At 42.8% G+C, this 13901-nt stretch overlaps 1 protein-coding gene across 32 annotated transcripts in view; it reads right to left on the bottom strand.

Annotated features, from left to right (window-relative positions):
- Positions 1–4451: 4451 nt before the first annotated feature.
- PLEKHA5 (pleckstrin homology domain containing A5) overlaps positions 4452–13901 on the bottom strand; it is a 245060-nt gene continuing 235610 nt past the window's right edge. For 11 of the 32 annotated variants that reach the window (XM_031000717.3, XM_063693839.1, XM_055358393.2 and 8 more), the window contains 2 exons: positions 11068–11173; positions 5297–5317 (listed from right to left, as the gene is read on the bottom strand). In XM_031000717.3, coding sequence (XP_030856577.2) covers positions 11079–11173 — 95 coding nt within the window. In that variant the 3' untranslated portion in view covers positions 5297–5317; positions 11068–11078. Of the gene's footprint in view, positions 5318–11067; positions 11174–13901 lie in introns of all 32 variants that reach the window. The other 21 variants (XM_055358395.2, XM_055358403.2, XM_055358405.2 and 18 more) reach the window with 4 other exon arrangements.

Here is a 13901-nt window from a genome sequence, read left to right as displayed (position 1 = left end):
TTCTTTACACATGAAAAACTTACTTCTCTGAATCATACTTACCTCAGGGTGTAAAATCCTCCAGGGTGGTGAGAAGTGAATGACTGTAATGTCCAAGGAACAAGATTTCACAGAAATGGATGGATGGAATTAGAAATAACTAAAGTCATAAACATATCATAATTTATTGTGACAAAGTATAAGAGAAATGAAGTAAAAATAAAAGTTCAAGAAGAAAAAGGAATGATGTAAAACCCCTATTAAAAAAGGTATAGGGCCGGGTATGGTGGCTCACGCCTGTAATCCCAGCACTTTGGGAGGCTGAGGTGGGCAGATCACCTGAGGTCAGGAGTTCAAGACCAGCCTGGACAACACGGTGAAAGCCCATCTCTACTAACAATACAAAAAAATTAGCCAGGAGTGGTGGCGGGTGCCTGTACTCTCAGCTACTCAGGAGGCTGAGGCAGGAGAATCACTTAAACCCAGGAGGCAGAGGTTGCAGTGAGTTGAGACTGCACCATTGCACTCCAGCCTGGGCAACAACAGTGAAACTCTGTCTCAAAATAAAATAAAATAAAGACCGATGTAACTATTTATTTAAAAAGCCAGTATTGGGCCAGGCACGGTGGCTGATGCCTGTAATTTCAGCACTTTGGGAGGCCGAGGCAAGAGGATCACTTGAGGTCAGGAGTTCGAGAACAGCCTGGCTGACACGATGAAACCCCGTCTCTACTGAAAATACAAAAATTAGCTGGGCACGGTGGGCAGGCACCTGTAATCCCAGCTACTCAGGAAGCTGAGACAGGAGAGTCGCTTGAACCCTGGAGGCAGAGGTTGCAGTAAGCTGGGATTTTGCCATTGCACTCCAGCCTGGGGGACAGAGCAAAACTTCATCTCAGAAAAAAAAAAAAAAAAAAAAAGGCAGTATTGACAGTATGTCAGAACTTGCATCCTTTTCTTCTGTTTTTTTTTTTGAGGCTGAGTTTTGCTGTATTGCCCAGGCTGGAGTGCAGTGATATGATCCTGGTTCACTGCAACCTCCGCCTCCCGGGTTCAAGCAATTCTCCTGCTGCAGCCTCCTGAGTAGCTAGGATTACAGGCACCCCCAACCATGCCTGCCTAAATTTTGCAGTTTTAGTAGAGACGAGGTTTCATCATGTTGGCCAGGCTGGTCTTGAACTCCTGACCTCAAGTGATCCACCCACCTTGGCTTCTCAAAGTGCCAGGATTACAGGCGTGAGCCACCGCACTTGGCCCTTTTCTTCTATTTGAATTTATGAAAAGTTGTAGATGTCAACTTGAAAATGTACAAGGAGGTACAGAGTTGGTTTTTGTTTTTTGCTTTTTTTAGAGAGGGTCTTGCTCTGTCACCCAGGCTGGAGTACAGCGGTGCAATCACACCTCACTGCAGCCTTCATCTCCCAGGCTCAAGTGATCCTCCTGCTTTGGTCTCCTGAGTAGCTAGGACTACAGGCATGCACCACTGTACCCAGCTAATTTTTTAATTTTTTGTTGTAGAGATGGGTTCTCACTATGTCAGCCAGGCTGGTCTTGAACTCCTGGCCTCAAGTGATCCTCCCATCCCAGCCTCCCAAAGTGCTGGGATTACAGATGTGAGACACTGTACCCAGCTGAGTTTTTAAAAACAATTTTGAGGGTATGCCAGCAAAAAAATGTTATGTTTCATTTTTGATCACCATAGCAGTATGACTGTCATCTTTCTATAAACTGGGGGTAGGTAGGTATGAGGGACTTGTAAAGCCATCAACCCAACAGGACACTGAGGACGAAGACAGCCATCAACTCACCAGGATAGTGAGCACTAAGAACTTCAGAGCAAGCTTCCAAGCCTCTGGGAAGTAGCTCCCTCATGCTGATTTCCCCACCTGAAGTAAAGGTCATGCCAACCCGTCTGCCTTCCTTACCATTAGTCTCCACACTTCCAGGACTGTGTGTGCACCACTCCAGTAAGGGGGAGTTAGATAAGGCAAACTCTGGGTAAGATGGAAGGTACTGATCTAATTAAAAATTTTGAAGAACTAGTATTCCTTTTTGTTATGGCATGTAATAAGCATCTGTGCTGACTTACTGTTTTTGTGTTTTTTTTGAGACAGAGTTTCATTATGTCGCCTAAGCTAGAGTGCAGTGATGCGATCTTGTCTCACCACAACCTCGGGTTCAAGCGATTCTCCTGCCTCAGCCTCCCAAGTAGCTGGGATTACAGGCACGCGCCACCATGCCCGGCTACTTTTTGTATTTTTAATAGAGAGAGGATTTCACCATGTTGGTCAGGCTGGTCTCGAATTCCCGAATTCAGGTGATCCACCTGCCTCAGACTCCCAGAATGCTGGGATTACAGGCATGAGCCACTGTGCCTGATGGACTTACTGTTTGTGAATAAATGATTTTCATCTGGCTTTCTGAAATGTTGACAAGAATCACAACTAGTTCATGCTGCTTTCTCCATATTTCCTAGGCTTCTAGGGATCCCAGTAAGGAACATTTTTCCTTCTTGGAATAGTTAAAAAATGTTGTGCTTAATAAAACCAAAGAGACACACACACACATATACTCCCTTCCCACAAAAACCCAAACAAGGCTGGGCGCGGTAGCTCATGCCTGTAATCCTAGCACTTTGGGAAGCCAAGGTGGGTGGATCACGAGGTCAGGAATTTGAGACCAGCCTGGCTAACATGGTGAAACCCCGTTTCTATTTAAAAATACAAAAATTAGGCCAGGCTCGGTGTAATCCCAGCACTTTGAGAGGCTGTGGTGGGCGGATCACGAGGTCAAGAGATTGAGACCATCCTAGCCAACACGGTGAAACCCCATCTCTACTAAAAATACAAAAATCGGCCGGGCGCGGTGGCTCACACCTGTAATCCCAGCACTTGGGAGGCCAAGGCGGGTGGATCACGAGGTCAGGAGATTGAGACCATCCTGGCTAACATGGTGAAACCCCGTCTCTACTAAAGAATACAAAAAATTAGCCGGGCATGGTGGCGGGCGCCTGTAGTCCCAGCTACTCAGGAGGCTGAGGCAGGAGAATGGCGTGAACCTGGGAGGTGGAGCTTGCAGTGAGCGGAGATCGTGCCACTGCACTCCAGCCTGGGCGACAGAGCGAGACTCCATCTCAAAAAAACAAAACAAAGAAATACAAAAATCAGCTGGGCGTGGTGGCGGGCTCCTGTAATCCCAGCTACTCGGGAGGCTGAGGCAGGAGAATCCCTTGAACCCAAGAGGTGGAGGTTGCAGTGAGCTGAGATCAGGCCTCTGCACTCCACCCTGGCGACAGAGCGAGACTCCATCTCAAAAAATCCCCCAAAAAACCCCCAAAATGAGCCTGCAATCCCAGCTACTCAGGAGGCTGAGGCAGGAGAATTGCTTGAACCCAGGAGGCAGAGGTTGCAGTGAGCCGAGATCACGCCACTGTACTCCGGACTGCGTGACAGAGCAAGACTCCATCTCAAAAAAAAAAAAAAATAAATAAATAAAAATAAAAAAACCCCAAACAAAACCCGAATAATAGCAAGTGTTCCCCAACACGCTGACAAAGGATCTGAAACAATCATTGTATCATGACTAAAGGGAAATAATAATTTGGTGACTATTTCTTTTGAGAAGACTTTTGTGTGACATCTTTAGAGAAAGGTAGTATGTGTAAACATATTACACATATGTACATGGACACAGAGAGGTGTCCATTTTAACTTCTGTTTTCTTTCACCTCCCAATATACATTGTATCTATTTTCATTTCATTGTGTTTGCAGAAGAATTTTTAGACATTTGCATTTTGAATTAAATCTAAATCCTCTTTAACATAGGATGGGGAGGAAAAAAAGACTGACTAATGCCAATTTAGTTTCAGCCATTTTATGCAGGAATCCAAAAGCATCAAATTTCCGTGTACTCTGGGAACAATATATAGCATGAACAAAAGGTTACAGAGGGAAGAAAATGTAATTGATTCTGAAGAGCGTGAACATCTGCAAAGAATGTATTGTAAGAGAAAATGATCTCTGAGGGTCCTACTTACGATGAAACGGTTTCTAGCTACCCATGTCAGACAAATAGCTGCCTTACACACCTCTCTCAAAGTCCAATCCCTAAACAGGGCAGGACTACTGATGCTTGAAGTTACTTTCTGAAACATGGAAGCAAATAGAAACGTGGTAAAAGACTTCACAAAACTAAACTCCTCTAGTGGTAATGAGCTAATGTAATGTACTTAGAGAAAAAGTCAGAAAAAACTACAGTCTGGTCAAAATTCTGTCATTAAATTGTGTCCAAGTCAATTGATCTCTTTGAGCCTCAAGGTCCTCAACTTTGACATGGGAGGGTTGGACTGACAAGGATCTTTTAAGATGTTGTCTAGGATTATAAAATTAACAGAGTACCTTTTCTTCTAGAGGTCTCTTGAGTCTTAAGACTTTCAATTTTGGATGGAAAGAACAAAAATTCTAACTCTGATTTAAGAACATCAACATTTATTTAACATGATAAAAAAAGAAATGAGATATGAACATTTGCATTTAAACAATAGTAAGTAGCCTTTAATACATTACATGTGCTCATTGTATAATATATATACAATGAACATAATTACATTTGTACACAAACTAAGTACTGGATTTGGAAACCTGCTTATTGCTGTACACATGTATTCCAATGAAATATAAGCCCAGTACTTCAAAATACCTACACTTTTTTTTTTTTTTAAGAAAAGATAAGCGGTAACATTTGTGTTTAAGCTGACAGGAGTGTGGCAGTAACTGCTGACATTGCAATCTGACTGAGAAAGAATTATAGCAGAAAACAGGACATACTTCACTTAGCAATAAAATGGCACATTTTAAATATATATATATAAAATTTTTACAAATCAAGTGTGAAACAAAAGCACTGCAGTAGCTAAAATGGGAAGAAAAAAAAGAAAACAAGCTTCAATGGAAATAATAACTAACTTTAGAAAATGAAAAGCAAAAAAATATATATATAAATTCACCTAGACTTAAGAAACATCGAAATCTGGAAATCAGCAACTAAGTAAGCTCTGGAAATAGACTGCACATTAAAAAGCACCTTTACTTATGTGCTCTGAAATCATAGCAGCAAGCTGGTGTCAGAATAATAACCTTGAGATTACGAAGTGTACATATGGGCCATTAAAGCTGTTTTGGAATAAACATTTTCCAGAAGTGATAAAATGATGCTCTGTGACCAAAAGCATCAGAACTATGAATTTCATAGATTTAAAATATACTGTACAATATCTTCTTACACTGCTGAAGGTCCATGTCTTTAGCTTTGAATGGTTTCAACAGAAGTCAGTATAGCTGAAAAATAAGAGAGAGGAAATTACTTTGACACCTGCAACGTTAATTAATTACCATTCCCCAAAGTAACTAAGGGTGACATTCTGTAACAACAGAACTGACAAGCATGGCCATGAAAATCCTAAAATACAATACAATCAAAGGATATTTTTCTTCATTTCCATAGCTTAATTCACAAAGCAAAGAAACATAATGCAATTTTTTTTTTTTGAGACAGGGTATCACTATCGCCTAGGCTGGGGTGCAGTGGTATGATCCCGGCTCTCTGCAACCTCTGCGTCCTGGGTTCAAGCGATTCTCCTGCCTCAGTCTCCCAACTAGCTGGGATTACAGGCATGTATCACCATGCCTGGCTAATTTTTGTATTTTTAGTAGAGACGGGGTTTCACCATGTTGGCCAGGCTGGTCTCGAACCCCTGGCCTCAAGTGATCTGCCTGCCTTGGCCTCCCAAAGTGCTAGGATTACAGGCATGAGCCACTATATCTGGCCCCACAAGGAAACATAATGTAATGCAATTCTTCTTCCTTCCTCCTCCTCCTCCTTCTCTTCAATATTATTATTATTATCATCATTTTGGAGACGGAGTCTTGCTCTGTTGCCCAGGGTGGAGTGCAGTGGCACGATCTCAGTTCACTGCAACCTCCGCCTCCCGGGTTCCAACAATTCTTCTGCCTCAGCCTCCTGAGTAGCTGGGACTACAGGTGCACATCACCACACCCAGCTAATTTTTTGTATTTTAGTAGAGACGGGGTTTCACCATGTTGCCCAGGCTGGTCTCAAACTCCTGAACTCAGGCAATCCGCCCTCCTCGGCCTCCCAAAGTGCTAGGATTCCAGGTGTGAGCCACTGCACCTGGCCTTCTTATTATTTTTGAGACTGAGTCTCGCTCTGTCGCCAGGCTGGAGTGCAGTGGCGCAATCTTGGCTCACTGCAACCTCCACCTCCCGGGTTCAAGTGATTTTCCTGCCTCAGCCTCTAGAGTAGCTGAGACTACAGGTGCATGCCACCACGCCCAGCTAATTTTTGTATTTTCAGTAGAGACGGAGTTTCAACCATGTTGGCCACAATGGTCTCGATCTCCTGACCTTGTGTTCCGCCCGCCTCGGCCTCACAAAATGTTGGGATTACAGCCGTGAGCCACTGTGCCCGGCCAACATAATGCAATTATAAATAGCAATACAGAATAAAAAATGTACCGCTGGCAACGGCAACCCCCTTTGGGTCCCCTCCCATTTTAGGGGAGCTCTGTTTTCACTCTATTAAATCTTGCAACTGCAAAAAAAAAAAAAAAAAAAAAGTACCAAACGTAGCTGAATCCAAAAGATCAACAAAATGAGCAAACATTTGCATAACTCCACTAAAATACGTAATAATTATTGAGCTGCCTACATAGTAGTGTCATTTGTAAAGGTTTCCTAAACCCTGCCAAAACCACTAGTTCAGAAAGATGGCATATACATAATAGGAAGATATGAAATAATACAACTTTTCATGCCTTTAGTTATTTGTGGTAGTTGCATACCATAAGACTAGAAAATATCCGACAATAATCATACCTCATTACAGTATGCCACTGCTCTTGGAATAAGAAGAAAACAAAATAAAATCCTATAACAATTTAAGGAACCTGGAAATATACTTGAGTTTTAACTCTGAATATCCTTTATTATTGGAAGGATATGTGTACAGTCATAATCTGTTTATTGAATCAAAATATTATGTGAATGGCTCTTAATGTATACATTTTTCTACTAAGAGGTCATCAACTCTTTACATAGATGAAATCAAATGAGTCCAATGTTTATTTTTCCTATGTTTTGTGTTATTATGTCACCAGTAGCAACAGTCACCATTTTTTTTTTTTTTTTTTTGAGACAGAGTTTCATTCTTGTTGCCCAGGCTGGAGTGCAATGGCACGACCTCGGCTCACTGCAACCACTGCCTCTGGGTTCAAGCGATTCTCCTGCCTCAGCCTCCCAAGTAGCTGGGATTACAGGCATGTGCCACCACGCCCAGCTAAGTTTGTAATTTTAGTAGAGACTGGGTTTCTCCATGTTGGTCACGCTGGTCTTGAACTCCTGACCTCAGGTGATCTGCCTGCCTCGGCCTCCCAAAGTGCTGGGATTACAGGTGTGGGCCACCACACCCAGATTTTTTTTTTTTTTTTTTTTTGAGATAAAGTCTTGTTCTGTCACCCAGGCTGGAGTGCAGTGGTGTGATCTCGGCTCACTGCAACCTCTGCCTCCCAGGTTCAAGCGATTCTCCTGTCTCAGCCTCCCAGGTAGCTGGGATTACAGGCGCCTGACACCATGCCCAGCTAATTTTTGTATTTTTAAGTAGAGATGGGGTTTTACCATGTTGGCCAGGCTGGTCCTGAACTCCCGACCTCAAGTGATCCACCAGCCCTGGCCTCCCAAAGTGCTGGCATTACTGCACCTGGCCTCAACAGTCATTTCTAAACATATTAAATTAAAAGTTTAAACATAGCCAGACGTGGTGGCTCAATCTTGTAATCTCAGCACTTTGGGAGATTGAGGCGGGCAGAGTGCTTGAGCTCAGGAGTTTGAGACCAGCCTGGGCAACACGGTGAAACCCCTACTCTACAAAAAATACAAAAAATCAGCCAGGCTTGGTGGCACAGGCCTGTGGTCCCAGCTACTTGGGAGGCTGTCGTGGGAGGATCACTTAAGCCCAGGAGGGCAAGGCTCCAAGATCTCACCATTGCACTCCAGCGTGGGTGACAGGGTGAGACCTGGTCTCAAAAAAAAAAAAAAAAGAAAAGAAAAGAAAAAAGGCTTAACCACAAGTGACAAAGGCAGAACACAAGTAAGACTATCACAGTTAGGTTATTTGTAACTCTCCAGCAAGCACTTCAGTCCTGCACAGATACCAACTGACAAAAACAGAAGCCTCTTTGAGGTTCCAGGTAGACATAATCTCAAATAAAAGTTACAAATATGAAAAGACAACAAAAAACTTTGGGCTGAAAAAAAGGGCACAGATTATAGTTCCTACAATAAGGTGTGAAAGGAAGTAGATTCCAGAAAACAGGATGGGAGGAAATATTTGCAAACTATGCATCCAACAAAGGACTAATATCCAGAATCTGGAAGGAACTCAAAACAAATCAGCAAGAAAAAAAAACAAAAAACAAATAATCCCATCAAAAAGTGGGCAAATGACACGAATAGGCATTTCTCAAAAGAAGGTACACAACAATGAGATGCCTCCTTATTCCTGCAAGAATGGCCATAATTGGCCGGGTGCAGTGGGTCACGCCAGCACTTTGGGAGGCCGAGGTGGGCGGATCATGAGGTCAAGAGATCGAGACCAGCCTGGCCAACATGGTGAAACCCCATCTCTACTAAAAATTCAAAAATTAGCTGGGTGTGGTGGCACACGCCTGTAGTCCCAGCTACGGGGGAGGCTGAGGCAGGAGAATCACTTGAACCCCGGAGGAGGAGGTTGCAGTGAGCCAAGATCGCGCCACTGCACTCCAGCCTGGTGACAGAGCAAGACTCCATCTCAAAAAAAAAAAAAGAATGGCCATAATTTAAAAGTCAAAAAACAACAGATGTTGGTATGGATGTGGTGAGAAGGAAACACTTTTACACTGCTGGTGGGAATGTAAACTAGTACAACCACTATGGAACACAGTGTGGAGATTCCTTAAAGAACTAAAAGTAGATCCACCATTTGATCCAGCAATCCCACTACTGAGTATCGACCCAAAAGAAAACAAGTCATTACATAAAAAAGATACATGCACATGCATGTTTATAGCAGCACAATTTGCAACTCCAAGGGTATGGAACCAACCTAAGAGCCCACCAACCAAGGAGTGGATAAAGAAAATGTGGTTTATATACACCATGGAATACTACTCAGCAATAAAAAGGAACAAAATAATGTATTTTGCAGCAACTTGGATGGAGCTGGAGGCCATTATTCTAAGTGAAGTAACTCAGGAAAGGAAAACCAAATATCATATGTTCTCACTTATAAGTTGGAGCTACACTATGGGTATGCAAAGGCATACAGTGTGGTATAACGGACTTTGGAGACTCAGAAAGGAGAGGGTGGAAGGTCGGTGAAGGATTGGGTACAACATACACTACTCGGGTAATGGCTGCACTAAAATCTCAGACTTCACCACTATACAATTCTTCCATGTAACGCAAAACCACTTGTATCCAAAGCTAGTGAAATTAAAAAAATACTTGAAAAGAAAGAAAAAAGGCTGGGTGTGGTGGCTCACACCTGTAATCTCAGCACTTTGGGAGGCTGAGGCGGACAGATCACTTGAGCTCAGGAGCTTGAGATCAGCCTGGGCAACATGGTGAAAACTCCATCTCTGCAAAACAATTAGCCTGGCATGGTGGCATACACCCGTAGTCCCAGCTACTCAGGGGGCTGAGGTGGGAGGATTGCTTGAGCCTGGGAGGTCAGCCTTCAGTGAGCCATTGAGCCATGATCTTGCACCACTGCACTCCAGCCTGGGTGACAGAGTAAGACCTTGCCTCGAAAAAAAAAAAAAAAAAAAGGAGAGAAAATAAAAGAAATATTTTGAGAATGTGAAAATCAAAGAGGCTAGGCACAGTGGCTCATGCAGTGGGAGGGTAGCTTGAGTTCAGGAGTTTGAGACCAGCGTGGACAACTTAGTAAGACCGTCTCTACAAGAAAATCGAAATATCAGCCGAGTGTGGTGGTGTGCACTTGTGATCCCAGCTACTTGTGAGGCTGAGGCAGGACGACTGCTTGAGCCCAGGAGGTCAAGGCTGCAGTGAGCTGTGATTATACCACTACACTCCAGCATGGGTGACATCTCCGAAAAAAGAAATAACATAAAAAAAACAAGAAAATAAAAAAACAAAAAGATGTTAGTACTAATGCTTATAATGTCTCTATATGTTTCTGCTGCTGTTCAGCAGAAAATGGTAGTAATCCTAAAGCACCAAACTTTACTAGATATGGTAGATGCTGTGAGAAAGAAAATGCAGAAAAAGGCATAACATTCTTACTCTACACCAGAGCTTTTATAAAAAGTTAAAAAACTTCTAAGAGTACGCTATAAGTACTAAATTCTAGGTTAAAATTAGCAATTGTCTAGAAAGTTTAAAAGTAAGAATTCAGGAAACTATTCTCAATTATAAATCTGTGCTCTAAGGAACATTGTTCAAGAAAGGATTCCTTCTCCCTGATACCATCCATGGTTTTAGTAATTACCTCCCTGACTTAATAGAATTCAATTACTTAGAAATAATATCAGATAGACATTAAAGATTTTAATATTCCATCAAGTTGGCTGTACCATAAACATTTCATTGTCATTTACAATAATTAGCAAATTCCCAGTGGGCAGACATGTCACCCTAACTGTAAAAACCATTACATAGTCAACGTGTAATGACTTAAACAGAATTCTCAGGTCGCTATGGAAAGGAACATTAAGTAGAAGCACAGCTGCACAACACTGCAAGTCTTGGCACAGGCCATACCCTCCAAATTTTGTTGTTTTTCTGGATGATGAAATAAGAGACAAAGAAAATGCTGTCACACAGCAAATCATCGGAGGAGCCAATGTTAGCAATCTGTTACCGACCCTGGTTCCAAGATATGCCTACTTGTTCTGCCAACTATCCCTATGTACAGTCCAGAACTAATCCCAGTTTTGATTCACTAAACCAACAGATGAGTCATAAAATTCAAGTAAAAAACTAAAGCACAAATGCAAAGGGAAATGACGTACTTCTTCTAAGACTACACACACATGAAATGTGATCCTTCTGTGAGCTGCGGCTGAGTGGATGGAACTGGCGAGGCCGAGGACTCAGGAGATGGGGACAGACTTTTCACTAAAACACACAAAGAAAATGGGAGAAGATAAAAATCTTTAAGACACATTTGGAGAAGTAAATCCTGATGCTGTAATCCCACAAAAATTAGAACATGTTTTGAGAAGGAAGTAATAGATACATTTGGTTCTATTGTGATTTTCTTTTTCTTTTTAAATAATTAAAAACAAATTTTTATTAATTGAGATGGGGTCTCACCATGTTGACCAGGCTGGTCTCGAACTCCTGGCATCATGCGATCCTCCCATCTTGGTCTCCCGAAGTGTTGGGATTATGTGCCCAGCCTGTTATTTTCTAATCTGCAATCTAATTATTCAGTATAAAATATTTCCTGACAACTATTTAAAAAAATTTTTTTTTTTTTTGGCTGGGCGTGGTGGCTCATGTCTGTAATCCCACCACTTTGGGAGGCTGAGGCAGGCGGATCATTTGAGGTCAGGAGTTCGAGACCAGCCAGGCCAACATGGTGAAACCCCGACTCTACTAAAAATACAAAAATTAGTCAGACATGGTAGCTCGTGCCTGTAGTCCTAGCTACTTAGGAGGCCGGGGTAGGAGAAATGCTTGAACCCAGGAGCCAGAGGCTGCAATGAGCTGAGATTGTATCACTGTACTCTAGCCTGGGCAAGAGAGCAAGACTTTGTCTCAAACAACAACAACAACAACAAAAAAAAAACAAAAAAAACAAAAAAATACTTTACAATTTTTTTTTTGCTTTGAGGTTAATTTTCTGTTGGAACTTTTCTAGTTCTATGCAGCTAAATACTATGGATGATTTAAATGTTGTGGTTTTAATACTATCATAACACTTTGATCCAGACCTGTTGCATAATAACCAAAACTGGCCAGTGACAATTTTTTTTTTTTAACAAGTGAGACCTCCTGTGCACACTACCTTATTTATTTATTTAGAGACAGAGTTTCGCTCTTTGTTGCCCAGGCTGGAGTGCAGTGGCGTGATCTCGGCTCATCGCAACCTCTGCCTCCCAAGTTCAAGCGATTGTCCTGCCTCAGCCTCCTGAGTAGCTGGGATTACAGGCATGGCCACCATGCCTGGCTAATTTTGTATTTTTAGTAGAGACGGGGTTTCTCCATGTTGGTCAGGCTGGTCTCGAACTCCAAACCTCAGGTGATCCACCTGCCTCAGCCTCCCAAAGTGCTGGGATTATAGGTGAGAGCCACTGTGCCTGGCTATTTATTTATTTTTTGAGACAGGGTCTTGCTCTGTTGCTCAGGCTGGAAAGCAGTAATGCAATCACACAGCTCATTGTAGCCTCAACCTCCTGGGCTCAGGTGATCCTCCTACCTCAGCCTCCTGAGAAGCTGGGTCTATAGTGCCATCCCATCTGGCTAATTTTTTAAAAGCATTATTTTTAGTAGAAATGTTGTCTTGTTATATTGCCTAGGCTGGTCTTGAACTCCTGAGCTCAAGCAATACTCCTGCCTTGGCTTCCAAAAGTGCTGAGATTACAGGCGTGAGCCACTGCACCCGGCTCATACTGCCTTGTAAGTGATAGAGGCAAAGGAAAAGGCAGTGCTTAGTATTTATTACAAGGGAACATGACTGATAATATAAATTTATAACTTATTTTAAATAAGTAAATTAAATAAAATTTATTTTATTTAAATTTATAACATATACATGTTATATTTATATAAGATACGGAAGATGTTCTGCCCAGAACCCCATGCTTTTCCTAAGAAGAATGGTCCTGAATACTTGAATTTCATTGTTTCTTACTCTTCTGCAAAAGGGCAGGAGTGGTGGCCGGGTTTTGTAGCAATGGTTTTTCACTTATGGACTACAAGAAGCAAAGCTGGGCCGGGCGCAGTGGCTCATGCCTATAATCCCAGCACTTTGGGAGGCTGAGGAGGGCGGATCACGAGGTCAGGAGATTGAGACCATCCTGGCTAACACGGTGAAACTCTATCTCTACTAAAAAAAAAAAAAAATACAAAAAATTAGCCAGGCGTGGTGACGGGCACCTACAGTCCCAGCTACTCAGGAGGCTGAGGCAGGAGAATGGCATGAACCCAGGAGGTGGAGCTTGCAGTGAGTGGAGATCGCGCCACTGCACTCCAGCCTGGGCAATAGAGCAAGACTCCATCTCAAAATAAAATAAAATAAAATAAAATAAAATAAAATAAAAAAGAAGCAAAGCTGGCTGGGCATGGTGGCTCACGTCTGTAATCCTAGCACTTTGGGAAGCTGAGGCGGGTGGATCACCTGAGGTCAGGAGTTCAAGACCAGCCTGGCCAACATGGCGAGACCCCGCCTCTACAAAAGTACAAAAATTAGCTGGGCGTGGTGGTGGGCACCTACAATCCTAGCTACTTGGGAGGCTGAGGCAGGAGAATCGCTTGAACCTGGGAGGTGGAGATTGCAGTGAGCTGAGATTGCACGCCACATCACTCCAGCCTGGGTGAAAGAGCAAAACTCTGCCTCAAAAAAAAAAAAAAAAAAAAGAAGAAGAAGCAAAGCGATAATATGCACTAATTTCCATCCCTGCTCCCAAAAAATCATAAAGAAAAAGAGTAAAAGGGCCGGGCACAGTAGCTTATGCCTGTAATCCCAGCACTTTGGGAGGTTGAGGCGGGCTGATCACTGGAGGTCAGGAGTTCCAGACCAGCCTGGCCAACATAGTAACCCCCACCTGTACTACAAATACAAAAAATTAGCCAGGCGTGGTGGCACACACCTGTAATCCCAGCTACTAGGGAGGCAGAG

Source organism: Gorilla gorilla, chromosome 10 (genome assembly GCF_029281585.2).
Source record: "Gorilla gorilla gorilla isolate KB3781 chromosome 10, NHGRI_mGorGor1-v2.1_pri, whole genome shotgun sequence".
In the NCBI taxonomy this organism is placed as follows: Eukaryota; Metazoa; Chordata; class Mammalia; order Primates; family Hominidae; genus Gorilla; species Gorilla gorilla.
This window is presented reverse-complemented; position numbering and strand designations above follow the sequence as displayed.